At 40.8% G+C, this 19,413-nt stretch overlaps 1 protein-coding gene across 2 annotated transcripts in view; it reads left to right on the top strand.

Annotated features, from left to right (window-relative positions):
- tbc1d22a (TBC1 domain family, member 22a) overlaps positions 1 to 19,413 on the top strand; it is a 142,893-nt gene that overhangs the window by 56,900 nt on the left and 66,580 nt on the right. For both annotated transcript variants that reach the window (XM_079582775.1, XM_079582774.1), the window contains exon 10: positions 17,956 to 18,062. In XM_079582775.1, the coding sequence (XP_079438901.1) occupies positions 17,956 to 18,062 (107 nt within the window). The remainder of the gene's footprint in view (positions 1 to 17,955; positions 18,063 to 19,413) is intronic.

Here is a 19,413-nt window from a genome sequence, read left to right on the forward strand (position 1 = left end):
ATGTTGCGAAATACTTTTGTGCCCTTTTTAGGCCTTTACACTCCTGAGATTCACATATTTCCAGCCTCATGTTGCTTGCCTTTGTTTTCTTGTCATATTACTTCGATCTCCCGTTGTCGTCTTTGTTTCCTTCCTCATGCCTGTCGTCTTTTGCCACAGAACAGCCGTGGGTTGACGCTGCAGTTACTGTACAGCTTTTATCCCTGTTTGCTCTGTTTCCATGATGCAATACTACTTGGCGATGGCTCGACCTTTTCAGCCATTGCAGGGTGGCATTTTTCTTTACAGATTGCGTTAGCAGTCATTTAAGTTATCTGTGAAGTTCAAATTGAATGGATAAGCTCATCTGTTTTTCTGCACACTTGTATAATTGTTTAGCTTTTTTTCTTATTGTCCTTTTCCATGTAGAGCCTCTTTGTTTAGTGGAAAATATTTGCTGGGCCAAATGTGTACCGGATTTTGATTAAATCTATTTTCAATTACCAACTTTTTAATTGAGATAACTACATCAAATCCTGTGGCAGTAATTATGGATCCAGGGATTTGAAAAGAAAAACAAAACGGAAAAGCTCAAAGGACAGTGGCTCAACTTATCTTCAGTTGTGAATAGTGTGTAGTTTGAAAATAGTTTTTAGATGAAAGGCGCCTTAAACCTACATTTACAAATGAAATGTCACTTTTTTTAAACAACCAATAAACTAGCTTTTCACCTTTTCACCTCCTAGTTTAGACATTTTTACAATATTTAGTAGCCCGATTTTATAGTCTGAGAGAAAAGCATCTAGGTTAATAGGTTAATCCTCCAGCCAGGTGATTCTGACCATCAGCCTGGCTCGATATCTGGAGATGGGTCCCCAGGCGCTGCACTGTGGCTGCCCAATGCTCCTACGGGTCAAATGAACTAATCTCCCTAAGGGGATCAATAAAGTATGCCTTAACCTCAATGAAATGTTTTACAAACACTGAATCAATGATTCAAATACAGTAATGTCCAGTGCTTAATTTGTAAATTAGCAGTTTCAGGAGCACGCTTGGACTGTTGTGATGGATTCGGGGAACAGGCCAAAACAGTTGCCGGAACACTCTCATTAAACACCATTATATCAGATCAAATATTTGCCGGATCCTCTTAAATAGTTCCCAGATCCTTTACCCAGAAAAGCGGAAAGGTGGGGGATCAAACTAAGCACTGGTAATGTCTATACACCACTTTAGCTGCATGCTGATGGCTTCTGTGGGATCTTCCTTGCACTGAGTTCTTTATGAAGAAGAATCAAGGACACCTGTATTTTAAGACCAATCAAAGCAGAGGGGTGCCACTTAAATAACCATCTTCTAAGAATTAACTGAATTTCTATTGTTACTAAAAATATTACCAAATCAACAGGTGGTAAGGGACGATACCTGAAAGTGATAGTCAAAGAGAGTGAATTTGAAAGTAAACAATCGAGTTCCTCCCCTGCCCTCCTGGTTGGACCTGACAGGCCGGTTCACAGGAAGGCTTGTCTGATTGGTCAAAGCGATTTCCCAGGGAGGGACTTTATAAAATAAAATAAATCTTTAACCTTCGCTTACAAAGCTTTAAAAACAAATAAACCCGACTGAAGCCTGCAATGGTAGTTTTGGGTACATAAGGGATTTGTTTTCTTAGTTTAATAAGTTTGGTCCGTGCTCAAAGACAATAGGTGCATTATACTGAAGGGAAGGCAGTGGAAAGTAACAGGAGGCTGAGGATGTCTTTTTGCAAGCTTAAATAAAAGAAAGGGAGAGGGCATGGAGTCTGACTGCGGAGAACAAACAACACAAGGCAACAAAAGAAGAATTTCAGGAAGAAGAAAATGAAGCAGAGAAAGTTGCCCCATTCTGGATGGAAACATTGCAGACAGACCAGCCATCCCCCTATCAATGAGCAGGTGAATGGGTCAGTGTTCACCACTGCTGATCCACCCACTGCTTTGAAGCCAGCAGTACCTGTTGTGATGCTGAGAAAACTGCTAACATCACCTCTGTCCTGATGATATCCTGTGCGATCATTTGTATTGGAAGAACTACATTGTAGCACAGGTGTTGCAAGTCATGGGTCACATTGTACCTTGTTGTGGGGTCAGTACAAGCTCGGTTATGAATCCAATTAGTGACTTTTTAACTCTACGGTTCAAACCGTACATTCATTAGCATGTAGAAGACATCACCTTTCTTGAACTGAAAGACCTTGAGACATCAAGCTGCCTTTAACTCAATATTTTTGCAATGGTTTTCTGATATTTTAATACATAACGTGTAATAATGTGTTAGATATAATAGGTAACGGAAAGTACATAGTTCTAACGTAGTTTAACCCTGCAAGAAAACTTACATTGACATCCTGTTAAATGTAAATGTCTTTGTAATTTTAGCAAATGGATAACACGGCTCATTTCACCAAGCAGGAAGTCAAAGGAAGCAAGTGAAACGTTGTCAGAGTGCGGCTATCTGCAAAGTTGTGGCTTTCAGAGATGTGTCCTTGTAGGTATTAGGGAAGAAGATGGAGGGGATAAGAAGTGAGTGCTGTGATATCCCCTATGACAGAGCAGCCAGAGTGCGTGTAAGTGCAGTGTGAATTTCCCTTTAAAAACATCTACAGATTTGTCATCCCCAGACACATGCCTTTTCTCAACAAGCCCTCAAAATGCAGAAGATATGCTCTTAAGCATCTGCTTATTTTGAGAAACTACTGAGTGCCTTGGGTGCATTTACAATTTATGCAAGGCCTTTTAGTAAGATTTCTGAAATACCACCAGCTTTAGAAGAAGAGAGCAGTGAGAATATGTGCCCATACTGCCTGTATTTTGCTATATTTTTTGATTATCCTTTTTTTATTTGACTTTTTTTACTACACCTTTTATTCTTTGCATACTTTAGAATGAGACAAGCAAAAGTACAGCTATCACCAGAGTTCACTTAGACTCAACACATTTTGCAAGTAGCTCAAACCACTTTGTAAATGGTTGCTCAAACCACAGATGATAGCATAAATGAGTCGTTTATGGCCTGCTAAAAGTTAACAGCGGTGCAGCACAGACAGATGTGAACCGCGGAGTAAACGGTAAACCAATACGAGCGATCACTGTTATTGTTGGCTTCCGTATTTTTCGCCGGATGTTTTGGGGAATGGTAGGCAACAGCTGATGCATCCAGGTCTCTAACTCAGTTTTATAAAATTATAGATCTGTTAAAGCGCAAGAGAAGCAATGCCTTGTTTATGGACATTGTTTTTGCCGATCATAGGATTTTAATAACATTTTTATCCAATATGAAAATGCAAAATGCCTACCACGGCCAACAGATGTGACGACATCGCGATCGCCCTTATGGACTCACGACAGTAGCATTGAGGAGCCTAGTGTCCTTACGTCTGTTTACCCTCTTTGAAACTCCACAAACTCCGCTAGTGAAGTTGCAAAGAGTCGTTTAAAAAACAAAGAATATTCGTATAATGAGGGGCCTCTGTGCGTGCTGTGCGTGCTCTGGGACTCAGTCCCAGTCGGGTCCAAATGTGTGTGTTTGTGCTAATCCATTTTCTGTTCCTATATGGCAAAAATCAAAATCAGATGCATGAAACGACAATGGATATACACATTGATGACATTAGGGAATTATTTATGATGTGAAATTAACAATAAAAAATGAAAAACACAGTTTCGTGTTAAAAAAAATGACAGCACACCCACCTAGCACATTGATACCAGGTGTCCCTGCATTATACAGTTGTACAACAAAATTGCGTAGATCAGATCAGTAGGATTAGTCACTCTCTCACTCTTTCTCCCCCTGTCTCTCTTCTCTGTCTCTTTCTCTGTGTCTCTTTTTCTCTCTGTGTCTCTCTCTGTCTCTCAGAATGCAATCACAGTGTTTCTGGGGTTAAGTAATAGCCTTTGGAGTGGAGAAATTGAATTGGCCTTGTGGTTTTGACCCTGAGTCTCTGTCTATGTCCACCTTTTCTCTATAAGTGTCTCTTATTCTCCAGAAATATGTTCTTGGCCTTAATACTTCTTTTGGTTGCCTTTTACATTTTACATTTTGTTCATCTCTCACGAGAAACATCTTTCACCAAGTATCCTTGCAGTTTTATCTTTTATCTAAGAAGAGTTAACGTAAAATAATAGGAAACATAATATTGGAAAAATGTGAAATGTTAATTGTTAAAAATACGGTAATTCCACAAATTTATTTTGTCTTGCCACATGGCTTATCATCAAAATGGCAACCTCCAGCAACGCCAAAAATCATGTGCCTCCAGAAGACCCATAATGAAAATTATATGTGTGCAATGCATGTATAGTTTTGCATTTGAACAAGGCTAATAAATGACACAAGTTATTATAATCTATTAAAGATAATACTGTAATGATTTTAGGACTGTGCAATTTATCAGAATTCAATCACGATATCGATTATTCCATTAAACGATTACAAAAATAGCATAATCGAGAAAGAAAAAAAAACATTATTAAGGATGCCCTCCCGCTTGTCCATCTGAAGCGCGGGAAGTCCCGCCTGCACGGTTTGTTTATGTGAGCGCATCTGAACTTTTGCATTTGTCGCGGTAAAATAATTAAATCATCTTTATAGGTAGCTCCACCAATACGCGGTCTTTTGCTGAAAGCAGAGCTCAACAGGAGCCTAGAAAGAAAGCAATGTAAGTTTTGAAGCATCTCTGGTTGTGTGGAGCAGATCTCACTCAAAGCAAACTTGCATTATTTCATGCCGCTGGGATTATTTTCCCTTCACATTTCATGTGCCATGGTTTGACATAAAAACATTGTCATCAGGCTGCATGCAGGTGTGAAGGCAGTCCAGCAGGGGGCAGGTGTGAAACAGGGACCTCTCCTCAATCGAGGCATACTTGATACCATTTGTACTTTTGTAACTGTTCAAGAAAATATTTAGCATATTTTTCTTTTTATTAATAAATAATTAAAATAAAGAGAGACTTTTTAAGGCAACAAATAATCGTTTGGATAATAGTGATTCCAATTATGACTAAAATAATCGTGATACATTATTTTTCTATAATCGAGCAGCCCTAAATTATTATTAGAGAAACAGGATTAGCAGCATAAGTGTTTATTTCAGAGGAGCGGTAAACACATTTAAAGCATGCATTTAAAGAACTTGTTGGAACCGATAAAGCAACAAATTTGGCCAATTTCAAAATGTAATAAGCCAATGACATAATAACGGCTGATTTTGTGCAGTTTTCTCGAAAATGTTAGATGACCTATTATTCTGTTAACCCTGATAATGAAATAACTGCTGCCATGTAATAACAAAAATAATCAGGTTGATGTATTAAATCGATGTGGTTACGTTTTGATGTTCTCTTTTGGACTTACGCAATTTGCTAATTAAGGAAGAAGAGTATTTGATTCCAACATCATGGTAGAACTGCAAAAAGGTGTCCGACCAGCCCCTGCCCTGCCCACTTACTGCGCTAGGTATGAAGCTGACGATGCACCCGTCTGTGCAAGCGTCTAGTCTACAGTCTGCGTTTAGAAACACAAGATCGGCATTATGCGCTCGTCCTGTTTGACCTATCCCCGCCAGCTGTTGAAAGTGTAGCCTATACATGTACTGTATCTTACATTCAAAAGGCATCTATTATAATCTGCATTGGGTTGATGTTATTTCCAGAGAGTCGGCTTGTCACCCTGATAAAAAGCAATAGGGCTTTGAAATGATCCAGAGAAATAGTTCTGTCAGAAAATGATTTATCGTCTGTGAATAATCGCTGGAGTTATTGAATATTTTTAGATTAAGTTAATTACTTGACTATAAAAAGCCATAAATTGAAGATCTCCTCAGCCTGAAGCGCCTCAGATCTCTCCAAAACCCCATACTCTATTTCTGTGTCAGCCGTGTGATTGGGGTGAGTAAAATAGGAAAAAAAAGTGTTTTATCATTCTGTGACAATGAGATGCGTTCTGCTTGACCTGATGCAATTGGAGGCAATTGAAACCGTCATCGTACTGTGTGCTGTGATGGTGGTGCGTGTTGTTTGCAAATTGCATCAGAACAATGTGCTCAATCATACAGCGCACAGTATCACAATACACTAAAAGAGGAAAAGAGTATGCTAATACATTTACGTGAATAGTTTAGATTTTACTACTATATCAAAAGTCTTGTATATGGGTTGTTTTAGCTTCTTCTGGTATTTTATGGAAGATGGAACTGCAACAGCCATTATGATTTGGTGGGTTAGATTGGGTGGGATTGTTTCCATAATAACTTTCTTTCCACAGAATAGGAAAACATTTTTTTTTTCTTTTTTACACAAAAGACTGTTGTAGCTGTACTTTGTGTGCATGGCCTCCCCGCCTCACATGTGCCCTGCTACTGCCATGTACCGGGACTCAACTGGTTTGAACGCCGTGTATGTGGACCGTCCTCCATGCTCGCGTGTACCCCGGGCATCCTTCGACAGCACCACAGTTTTCCTCGGTCCGAAAGGGTTCGTAACTGCGCTTTGAGTGCCGTGCATAGGTGTCTGCTGACCGTGCGCTCTCCTCTCGTCAGGGGAATGATCGAACCACGTCCCGTAGCACGGCTTTCTTCGGTCCGGACAGATTCGTTAGGTTCTGGTCGACTGCCAGCTCTACACGCACCTATTCCCTCCTGGAGGAATGCTCTGCTCAGGCTGAGAGACAGGAAGTCTTGCCCGGTTCCAGCGCTGAGTCCGCCCGAGCAGACCAGAGCCACTTTTCACTGTTTCAGATGATGGTCCAGACTCTGGTCTGACTGAAGCATTGTACGGTTCTAACGGGACCTGTTGGTCTCTCATTAGAGGCTTCTGAACCGCTCTTTGTCTGACCCATCACCTAGGACCAGTTTGCCATGGGAGACCCTACCAGGGGCACGAAGTCCCCGACAACAGAGCCCCCAGGATCATTCGGGCGCGCAAACCTCGGCGTTTTATTCATGCGAAATTTTGTTTTGTTTTTTTCTCATCAGCTGCAGGATTGGTGCGGTAAGCACTGGTTCATTAATGCCACGCGACCTATGTGTGCATATGTTGCAAATACACCAAAATATACACATTTTTTGTGCGCAATGTTGATAAATGAAGGCCAATGCGATATAGCTGCATGCCTCTAGGTTAGCCTGTAGCTATGCCAAATGGTGTATACTTGAGGCCATGAGTCACGTAGTCCAAGGGCTCTTGTGAATACACATATTGACAGCTTTGGCATCAGTTAATGTGTTACTTTACTCTTACTCAACACTGTACACCTCACACATACAAGCCAACAGAGTACCTCGGGCTTCAAATCATTATGTAGGCACTACTGTATTAATAGCACTATTCAATTGATGTCAAATAGTCATTGTCTCGCCAACAGCTGTGCGCCCCCTGTCTGATGTATGGACGCACAGCTTTTATTGCAGATAGCGGGAAGATGAGAACATTGCTGCAGTGATTGTATAGATTTTATAGCCTTACATGCTCTATATCACTGTTATGTTAAGGGTCTGTTCTGTTGAATGGGAAAGCTTACTGGTGTCCGTTAAGTGAGAATCTGACTGCTCTTGATGACCTTCCATTGACTGACTTTGGTTGGGTGTGCAAACATTCTCCTAAACTCAGTTCTTTGCAGTTCTTTGTTTAGCATCTGTGCCCCCGTCTCTCTCATCACACCTCCACCTGTCTATTTTCATACTTTCACTTCTTGTTTTTCTCACGTTATATTTCTATTGTCATTCACTCTGATGTGTGTGTGTGTGTGCGTGTGCTATACTGACACCCTTAATGCCAGGATGATTCTGGTGTTGATTCTCCAACAGTTGTGATGCCACCTCTCTGAAATGTTTGTCTCTCATTAACAGCAATGTTTTTATGTCACTTTTGCCGTGGTGTGAACTTATGTTTTCCTCTGCAGAAGTCATGTGAGGTGTGAGTAGAGTTGTATGAGCCTGTAAGAGCCTTTTATATGCAGATTCAGATGGCTCCCAGGCGGTTTCATGCTAGAAGAACAGCTTATTTGTGTACAGGCGCAGATTGTAGTTGCGTCCTTGTGCAAGACACTTCACCCACCATCCGTATGAATGTGAGTTTGTGTGTGTGTGAGAGAGACTGCAGAGTTTGTCCCTGTGTCCCTCAAAGCTCAGTGAATGTGCCTTATCTGGTGGCCGTGATTAATCGCTCTTGGCTCATTTTTGGTGAATTTACCCCACGCTGCGCTTTGTCTCAATGATATTTCAGCGGTGAGAGCTTTAATTGCATTCATCTCACACCTGAAGCATTGTTATAGGCGCCGAAGGACACCACAGATGGAGCTAGAGAGCAGACATCGATATGGCCCAGAGTTATTTACAGACGCCTGGAGTATGAGATGAACCATGTGACACTTGGACAGTTCTCCTCTGTGTCCATGCAGACAACTTAGTGTCTGGATATGGAGCTGTTTTCGCGATTCTGTAGACACTTGGTACACAACAACAAATATTTTAGTATTTAAAGTATTGTTCAGGTATCAGTGTCGTAAACCAAGTATCGTTAAAGTCCCGGTATTGAAAAGAGGAAATTAACGGTATCCAGCCCTAGTGGAGAGTGTAATATGTCCCTCAGGTCTTCTTGTTTCAGCAGAGCGTGCAGCATCTGTAAAAGGTAATGCTCCTTCAAGGCATTGCAATTCACTTCTGTTATTGTTATTTCACTTTATGGTGGTGGTTATAAAGTAAATTTATTGGTTTCGTTTCTTGTTATACTTTTGCTTTGCTTTAGTGTGTAGAGTTTATTGCAGAACGTTAAAGCAACAGATTGTCAATTTTCTTTTTTCTAATTACATTTCTTATACTCAACAATTCATATTCATAAATGTGCCTTATACATCTGTCACAAGTTTCAAGGTTTGAGTTGGATCTGTAGTGCTTTGAAGCATATTTGTTTAATCCTCTCAGAAAATAAAAGACACAGACAGCATTTCTGGAATCGCCCATATATGGTCATGTTTGAAAACAGTTAAGGGGGAAAACAATTTGGAGAAAAAGCTACATTTTCTCTAATTATTCAAAAACAACTTTAACAAATGCTGAATTATGGATATAGTTTTCTACTAAATAAAGATACAAAGACATGGGGAGGAGAAAAGTGGTTCAACATAAATATATAAATAACGGAGAATGCTAACATGATGCGTCATGTGCCAACGCTAGTTGGTGCCAACGCTAGCTAGTGCCAACGCTAGCTAGTGCTAGCTACAACTGCCGTTATTTGCTACTGAACAATCTGCTGTGAATAAACATCCGTATGGACCCAATTTAGACGAAGTACGTTTATATTTCGCTAGAAAAGGGGTAAAAAGAGTGAAAAATTGTGTTTCCCAAAAGATTCTGTTTTCCCTCTCGACAAGGCCACGCCCCCTTATGACGCGATGCTGTCTGTATCTATGGCGGCTTAGTTTAATGTGACCACAGATGTAAAATCTCTCTTTCAGGTGCTCGTTGACAACTGGTCATTTAGGTTAGCTTAAAATTAAATGTTTGGGCTAATCACTGTCCTTAGTATTTCATTTAGAATTGAATGCGGTTTTCAGAACACACCCTTGATCATTACATCGGGCTAAAGTAGCTCGTTTATCATCTTACATCACCTTTCCTTGTGGCCCAGAGTTGTCGAGGGCAGATGGCAGCGTTGGCACCACATTGTGTAGAACTTGTGTAGTTTGTGTCGCAGTGCAAACCCTGGTCTCCCGAGGTCTAACCCTATCGCTGTGAGCCAAGCTGTGCCAAGCGGTCACAGCTGGCAGTTACCAAGCAAGTCTCTCCGTGGAAAAGTCACCCCTGTATGCCAGGGCAAACAGGAAGTAAGCCTTGAAGCTCACAGGAAATGGTTTGACTGCAGTGCCAGTGGGAAGCTCCGTGAAGAAGAGAGGGGAGCGTGGGGGGAGGGGGACACTTTAATGGTACTTGGTTTATGTTTGGGGTACTTTTTTTTGGTACCTTTTGTGCATTCATTATCGAGAACAATGAAACGGTCCTACGCCTTCACTCACTAAGAGAGGCTGATCATTGTCCTTGGAACATTTATTGTGTATGTTATTTTATTGATTAAATCTTGGTACACCTTGGGGCCAGTACTTATGTTTTTAGCGAGAATTATTGTTTATTTGATTTATCAAGAGTTTGGATATAATTACACTATTGGCAGCCTCCAGTGCAAACAAAATGTATTTATCAGGCTGCAAATTATATTCGGAGGCACTTTAATCTGACTTGAATAACACGCTGATCCCCTTCAACCTACCTGTCACCACTATTGCCGCCCGCTGGAGAACTCGACTGTTATATATTTGTCCCGATTTTCCACGCATTTGTGAAAAAATACTTGCCTTTTTGCCGCACTTCTTATGGTCCCTAAATGCATCTCTCACGCAGTCTCGCTCTAACGTGCTTCTCTCGGAAACCAAAACAATGACTACACGGATGCTGCAGCTAGTGTCTATGGCTTATTTACTACTTAAGACAGGCCTGTTGTTGTGGATTATACAAAAGAGGTTTTGCCAAATGGATGCAATGACTGATCAGACGAGTGAGTGTAGAGTTTATATACTTATTCTGTGGAGTACAGTCGGGCTAATGCGGTCGCTGCGTTGGCGCCCTTTTAACCCGTGCTAAAATAGGCACTAAAAGGCTCTGTCGCTTTCATGAATTCATTTGCTGCGTCGGATCTGTGCAGATCTGTCAGATCAAATATTAACTTTATATTTTGGTCTATACTTGTATTTTACCTCCCATATTAAGTGTTTGCACAAATTGGAAATGAATTAGGTTTAAACGTAGAGTAAATGTGTAGTAAAAAGTGTATATATACAGTAGCCTCTATTTAACATTTTTATTTTCCTTTGAAAGTACCGATAAGAGTACTGTTAAAGTACTGGATCAATAAGGAGTATTGATTAAAGTCCTGGTTGAGCCACAGAAAGTTCAGGCTTTTTCACTGTAAGCCCTGCTATTGGCAATCATTATGCACCACATAATGTATTGAAACTTAAACTTGTAAATATCAAAAATGTAATTATGTTCCTGAGAAATTATATCAGTATTAATACAAAGGATAACTGCAGCACCTGAAAGAACCCCTTCCACACATAAACGCAAAGAGTTCCAAGAATTGTTGCATCTTTTAATTTGTAATCACATTACACGTTTTATTGGCACTGTTTGCATTCAGAGTGACCAGAGAGGGCACTGTTGCTTTGTCAAATGTACACACTCACTTCCCTGACTTGCTGTAGTCTCCCTGCTCTTAGCCCTTACCCCTGCGTGTCCTTGTTCTTGTGATGAGCTATGCGTATTTCCAGTAACCACCAATGGTCTCCTGCAAACGCTCCCTATACTTCGCAGCTCAAGGTCTCCCTGTCCAGCCACAGCCACAAAGACTGATTTGAGACTATGGGACGCTCCGAGAGGGTCTTTCGAAACACCCAAGCAATGGCACTTCACCACACTGTTAATCAGCACCGACGTACTGCCAATTGCCAGATGGTCTATTGGCAATTAGTCTTTTCAATTATAATTTTTAATGCCATCGCTGTTGCCCAGAGCCGGTGCATCCCAAAGAGGAAGTCAGTCTCATTGTTGTGTGGCCCACTACAAATGAGCTGTTCAATGTAAATACTGATGCACAATGATTCTCTCTTTGGCCTGTATATTGTTAATGTAATTTGTTTCAATGTTATGGCTTTGATTTAAAGAAGGACATGTTAGTCTTTAGGGATGAGGCTTGGCTGCTGAATATGTAAACTGCCATTTAATAATAAGATTGTGAATACGTTTTATCCCCCCTTTCTTTTAATCTTTTTTTCAAATGCATTTTCATATGCATGACTAAGCAATAACACAGGGAGAATATAGAATCTGTTTACTCTAGAGATGCACCAATACGGCTGTTGTTTTTTTTTTTTTTTTTTCAATAGTATCTGCCTTGGGGTTCGTGTATCTTCCAATAACGCATACAAACCAATATCAGGAGACTTTCCTCAACAGTAGTGGATAATTTGTTGTCCTTGTATTGGTTTGCAGTGAGGGAGGGATAATTATTCGATAAACATAACCACACTGACACCATGATGATGTTAATACTATTTTTTCCTTTTGTATAGCTCTTTTCTAGACACTCAAAGAAACTTCACACACGTCACAATGATAAAAGAAAAACAAAGCAGTTAAATGTTCTTCTTTTCTGATCATGATCTGATTAATAAAATAAAGCATATACATAGACCTTCAACCATACCCACTAAGCATTTCTCTATTACAGGGGTGGCCAACCAGTCAGAGACCAAGAGCCGAAATTTTCAACCTTGATCCTGTGAAGAGCCACAAAGGCACCGACCATTAGCGAGATTCCAGGGCGGTAGTTTATTGTAATTAAATAGAATGTGACCGTTTTATTTAATCACAGTAAACTATAACTTTATGCCTTTTTCTTTCTTTTTTTAATAATTGTGTTAGATTGAATGGTTTTACTCCTCAACAAGATTGAAATACATGTATATTAAATGACATTTTGTGTTTCCTGTTCTGACTGAGACAGAATTAGATTATTATATTATTTAATTTTTTTTAATGCTGGGGTGTGTTTGTATGTGGGGCCCTGCCCACTGAGCCCTCTTCTCTGATTCGCCCCTGGCCTGTGCGCTCTGTGCCTGCAGCTTCGTCCTGACTGGAGTGTGCAGAGAACGCACTCTAGGCTGCACAAAGTTCATAAACTTTAACCAGGAGCCTCTGGAGGATCTGAGATTGTGTTTTAAGTTGCATCTGTTACAGCTACTGTCACATGTGAAAGAAAAGTCATGACTTTGCGTATTTCCGCGTTACGATGTCGCGCTTCGCATCATACGCTTCAAAAGAGCTCCGCTTTTTTCCATTTCCTAATTTTGATCTTTTTCTGTGAATATGTGGCCAAATTGCATCAAATAAAGAGTAGCTGATCAGAAACCTGAAAAGCACAGAAGCTAATCCTAGTGCCACGATCTGCCTGCCTGTTGTTTAACCTACATCCCGCTTTGACTGAGGCTGCCGCACGGGCACCTTTTACACGCTGCCTCGAAAAGGAGAGAGATTCAGACTCTCATTCATGTGTAGAGATGGAAACAGGGTCTGTAGGACGATGGTTGGATTTTTGGTCAAAGACTGTTACAGTTTATGGGAAATATTTACCAATTATTTTGCAAAGAGCCGCATTGTATTAAACATCTCCAATCATGCAAAGAGCCGCACTCTGATTGGCCAAGAGCCGCATGCGGCTCGAGAGCCGCGGGTTGGCCACCCCTGCTCTATTACATCAGTGACTCCATTGTGACCCGCATTTCCTGAAGCAGTCTTAATTTTGCATTTACCTGCGAGGTTATTCCCAAGTCACTTCCTCTGCCCCCTCGTCCCCTGCTCCCTGTGACTGTGGCTGGTGGCGTGCGTCTTCAGCATCTAAAGCGCTGATTTCGCCTTAATCCACACTCTTGGAAACTCCGATCACGGCATTGCGCTCGTGCTACCTGTGCCTGAGCCCTAAACCTTCCACTACTCGGACTAGAACCACTTCTACCCCATGTGTAATGAATGAATCGTCTTCAACGGTCAGGTTGTTGGATTGAATCAAGCCCTTCAAACAACTGCACCCTTTCAACTCTCCTCATGATGGCGAGCTATTGACCTGCCTATGCGGTAGGAGAACTCGAACCTTTTTCTGAACTCTAACAAATGTTATGGAACAACCCATAACAAACTGAACTGAAGTGAAAAACAAAGCGAAAAAAAACTTCTTTGGACATTGCCTTCTGCAAAGCCTTTTTGTTTTGTATTGTGTTTTATTCTCACACCCTGGCTCCGTGACCGAATCTACTTCCAGTCCTTCTAGCCCTAAACCGCTACACCATCATAACTTCCAAACCTACCTTATTTAAAGGGACTATACAGAGTTTAAAAATGTTGAAATGATTTATTTTCCCCCCCTACATATTCCAACAATGTCCTAATGTGTAGAATGAGCCCAGACCTGTTCACCACAACTGCCTCTAAAATCCTGCACTGTCACTCAATAACGTATTACTTCGGGTCCGATTTGCCGTCATGCACGAGCTTAATATATAAGGTGCAGTTACACGTATGACCTGAGGTGGCAGTAGTGAGTATAAAATGGCGGGCTTGCATCTAGCCCCTTTAAAGACAGCATTGTCGACATTCGCAATGCTATTTTAGAGCTGCTAACTTCTGTATTTTACTCAGCAATCTAAAATGCGCAGTCAAACTGTAAAATTCAATCAATAACTGAATTTTTACAAGGTCCAATTTCAATGGGGTCAAGTTGCTGAAAGTTTTGTTTTAAGCCAGAAGTGGTACTCATTCACAATCAGAGATTTGGAATCGTTACCTCATCCAGTGTTTTTTTTTTCTTTTCTTTTTTTGCATCGAGTTTACCCATATTGTGGGTCACTGCGCTGTGGTGTTTGCCCAGTTGCCCATTGATTGCAAATTTGCAGCATGTGGGTGACCTAATGGACTTCGACTATCATACATATATAGGGCCCTTTGATTCCATGTAGTATTTGCATTACTGTTTTCCAGTCCGTAGACACTTTTCTTTTATTGTAGACAGTGTGGATGTGAGAGAAAATTCATTGCTCCATTTTGCTGTTGTACGGTCTGTAAAAGCTCATCTTCCACTAGTTTAGACCCAAAGCTCTCAGTTGCTCTGGCTGGATGGACACGTCTTGAGGAAGAAGAGATGTTGCATTTTTAAACAAGTGCAAGGCCAGTAATGAATCTCAATGTAGAGCTTATTTGGGAAAATTCAATAGGTGTCTTTTTTTCTGTGTGCTTGAGACACCCTGCCAGTTTTTGTAGTTTATTCCCATGAAATGTCTGTAGTAATATCTTCTTGATGATTGGTGCGGGTTGTTTTAGCTCCCATCCCATTGATTTTTATCTCTTCATTTTGGCACGGCTGATGTCCATTATTTTCTATCCCCTGGCTGTTGCATTTTGCTTCCACAGTGATGTGAGCGTGGTGTTTAAAATGAACTACTCTGACATCTAATCATCCTGCAGGCGCGCGGTACGGCCATATCTTTTGCCATTATCTGATGGGTTGTCCAATGCTACGAGAATAGAAGTGTCTGTCTGTGTGCGTGAGGATGTGGACACCTACGTCAGGTCTGGTGTGATAGGATGAAAGGTCTTGGTCCGGATACTCTTTTCTTCACCTCTCTCAGCTGACTTCAAATGTACAACACAAAGAGGAGAGTCTGTCAGGGTATCTTTAAAAAAATAAAAAAAACACACACACATAAAGCTCAGAGGAAAAGACAAGATTTCTAAGAAAACTAATTTAGGCCTGCGTGATATAAGGGGAAAATGCCATATTTAATGTGCATGTTTAACATTGCAAAAAATATTGGGATATTTCAAATGACACAATGAACGCTGAAGATTTGATTTACCGTCTATTGACAGTAGCCTCATTCAGCCGAAATCACAACGCCATGGGCATAATCATGCTAATGAAATTAAGATACACCCCAGCTCCAGAGCACTAAAGCCAGTGAGCAGGTACCCGTTCAGATGGAGTGATATGTCTCTGCAAGCAGAACACTAGAGGGAAGAGAATGTTGTTTCTATGTGCTTTTCACACTACACCCAAAGTTCTTCACAAGGGACAGTTTGCAGTCGCTTCATACTCAGTGTTGGTCAGCTAGCATTTGGGGTAGACTGACAGGACCACTTGTAGGAGCCTTTTATGATTTTGCCGCTGCCTTTATATGGCACTATGTCTCATTTTCCTCCCTGGGCCTATGTAAGGCGTGGTTTGATGTAACCAGGTGCTGCTTAATTGGGGACAATTCTTCTTGACCGTGTCACATGTGGATATGGATATTGGGTTATTGAGCCAAATAAATATGTTTCTTTAAGTGGAACACGTGTCTGGGAACCTTTAATTTTACCAGCCACAGTGTCAGTATGCGTATGTATACTGCCATTACACCACTCCTCCACGAACCATTCACACACATAGGCCATTAACAGGGTGTATTCAACAGCTCGTGCAGAGCACATTCCTAACCCCTAACCCATTCCTGTACGGAGTTATGATATTTAAAGAAATAACCAGAATGCTCACTGCAGCCAGTAGGGGGCAGCTTAAGGAAATGAAAAGAAAGAATATCATATGTGTCCAGCAGAGGGCACTGACATGTTAAGAGATCAAGATATAAACAACACATTATAGCCACGTGGTAAAGGGACAGTCTGCCCCAGGGTGGCTGTGGCTACAATAGTAGCTTACCACCACCAAGTGTGGAGTGAATAAAAAATAACTACAATGTAGAAGAAACTTGTGACACAGGCTTGTAAAGTGCAACACAAGTGTAAACTGTTTTTATGAGGCTACAGTCCCAGGATCATTATTATTAATTTATGGAAAAATGGAAAAATAAAGTTTCCTCAATAGTATATTCCCAATTAAAACACATTTTACTGGAGCTTTTATTTATGGACCCCGGCAGTCCCCAGGGAATCTTACTTAGAATATGAACCAGGAGGAGCCATTAGTTGGTCTAACTCACAGGAGGAGTGCTTAGAGCTAGTCATCCTGTGGAACCGTATGGACTGAGGAAGTCTTTTGGGTAACAGGTTACACAAACATATTTCAGACTAAAATTATAAAATGCTATTTACAGTTGAAATTGTCAGTATCAAAATTTGATGTGTAAAGAAGGACGACCAATCTGAATTATTCATTTATTACAGGCAGGAGTAAAATATGTTTTTTCTTTATTTTACCCAGACAGTGTGAAGAGTGAATAAACAATGCAATTTAAAGTGCTTTCGGTGCCTGTAAAGGTGGCTTAAAAAAACATGGCATTAATATTAGTATGTAACTATCATAATTTGAAATGTATCAATGTAATTTCTTATAAGGGCTAGATACAAGTTAGCCTTTTTATACTCACTACTGCCACCTCAGGTCATACGTGTAGCTGCACCTTCTATATTAAGCTTATGCATGACGGCACTTCGGACCCGAATTAACACCTTTTTGAGTGACAGTGCAGGATTTTAGAGGCAGTTGTGGTGAATATGTCTGGGCTCTTTCTACACATTAGGACATTGTTGAAACATGTAGGGGGAGGAAAATACTTTTATTTAGTTTGTTTTGACTTTTTTAAACTCTGTATAGTCCCGTTAATGTTTGCTGTACATTCACAAATTCTTTCTTTTTAATATGGACAATTGGCCCTAGGTTTAGGCTTCCAAACCACTAGCAAAAGTTTTGAAAGTAATATTCTGTGAGTTGATGGTTACTATGCAATTAGAAGCAGTGTCACCCAGATTGGAGCAGACTCCTTTGTTGCACAGTAGATATTGTTTCCAGGCAGGCATCAGGCACATCGAGTCCCCAGTCATCTCCGGCGGGTGACTCCACAATGGGTGTCATCAGATGTCATTAACGGCAGCAGGGTGTGACAGCTGCATGGCTCTGACGGGTCTCTGACAGCCCCTGACAGCCAGCGGGGAGTAGATGGGATAAGACTGATTAACTATGATCCGAAGACAGGAATCCATGAGCGCACAGGGAGCGCACAGAGGAGACTTCAAACTGGATCGTGCCTGTGTGTTCAGATTAGCAATGCTTGTGAAGAGAAAATGTGTGTTTAAATGATGTCAAATGTGTTGATGCTTAAAATCCTTGATATTCAAAATTCCCACTGCAAAAGGAAACATTTAAGAATTTTGTATTTGTCTTTTTTTTTTTTTTTTTTAGAGCTTTCAAGCATGTTACAATGTTGTTCTCTCATCACAAACAAGGGACATGTGCTGCTCTGGTTTACCTTGTATTAATTCATTTTTTTCCCCACTGTCATCTTTTTTCCATTGATCTCCTTTCATTTGTTCTTTTTTGTCTTTGTTCTTGTGCAGAAGAGGAGGTGGAAAATTTTGACGTGTCCAGTCTGGAGGAAGAGGCACTGAGGAACATCGAGGCCGACAGCTTCTGGTGCATGAGCAAGCTGCTGGACGGCATACAGGTACACGCCAACACATGTACCGCTCGTCAGAAAATATACACAAGCGAGATGTATTCCTTCAGAGTGGTTTACTCTACATGCGTACATCTTTATAGATATTTGAGCATGCACTTGGCATATTTCAGCAGACAGGCAGAACTATGCTTCCGTCATATTCCACTTCTTAACCAGCCATAAAACCAACCAAGCATGACACAATACACTAAAGCTGGCCAATTAATCAGAATCAAATCAGAATTGCAATGTGAATGGTTGCAAAGACAATTAATTTTAGGCAGTACAGCATCCCATTCAGTCAGCAAAGTATTCTGCATTTTTTTGTCTGAGCATTGAAATCATAAAACATGTGGAACATCAAATTGATCATTTCAGATAATGCCTTTTTACTATCATTATTTTTGGTGCACTTTGTTTTCTGTGTGCGAATGTACGGTCTTGAATGCCTTTTATCATTACAAGCCCACGTTTCCCACAAGAATGGGATTGCCTGTTGTCCAGTTTTCTCTCCATTGAATTAATAATCTTTATTACATTGTGCCGGGCGGTGCTTTTCTCCGAGGCGATGTTTCTGTGTGGGTTTGAGGAATGGGATTCTCTTGCATATTCTGAAGCCGTGGAGTGTCTGGAGACCTGATAATTGCTCACAGGCCGCGGCACCAAACTTCATTTAGTTTCATCATTTCCTACTAAAGCTCGAGCCCACCCGTTCTCCTAATCGACCTTGCTCTCAGCGGTCACGGTTCAGCCATCTGTCAATTGTAAAATCCCACGCCTGCAAGATTCAACAATTCTGTGCTATACTTAACCGTGACTTTGTCCCACAATAAATTGTTTTTAGTCTGGCCAGCCAGCAGCTCCTGTTTTCTGTTCAAAAGCAAGAGTGTCGGGGGGTCTGCTCGCAGCCTATCAGTACATGACATGGTTTATATGACTCTAATCATAGATGCAAATACTGTATGTAATGCTGCACTAAGACAAGTGATGTATTATTCAGAACAAACTTTATAACTTCCCTCCATTAAAGGTTAGTCGTTCGCCTGTTGATTTGCCAGAAGATGACAATTTTCAAGTGAGATACAGTACTTCTGGTTAAATTTAAATTGAATCTAGCTATATCTCTTAGTTTGTCCCCACAATTAAGTGTTCTAAAAAAAATATGAATGGCCAATCAGGACGTCCTTCTTAAAGCCCTAAAACACAACATTGACCACACATTTTATCCATGATTTCAGATGATTTGTTATATCTAGTACTTAAGGCTTTTAATCTGCGAGTCAGTATGGCTCAGGGAATTGATGGTTCTCCAGTAACGGCCTTCTGGCTCCATTAACAAAGCGTGTGCCAAGTTTCT

This window comes from Gobius niger, assembly GCF_951799975.1.
Source record: "Gobius niger genome assembly, chromosome: 2".
NCBI classification, from domain to species: Eukaryota; Metazoa; Chordata; class Actinopteri; order Gobiiformes; family Gobiidae; genus Gobius; species Gobius niger.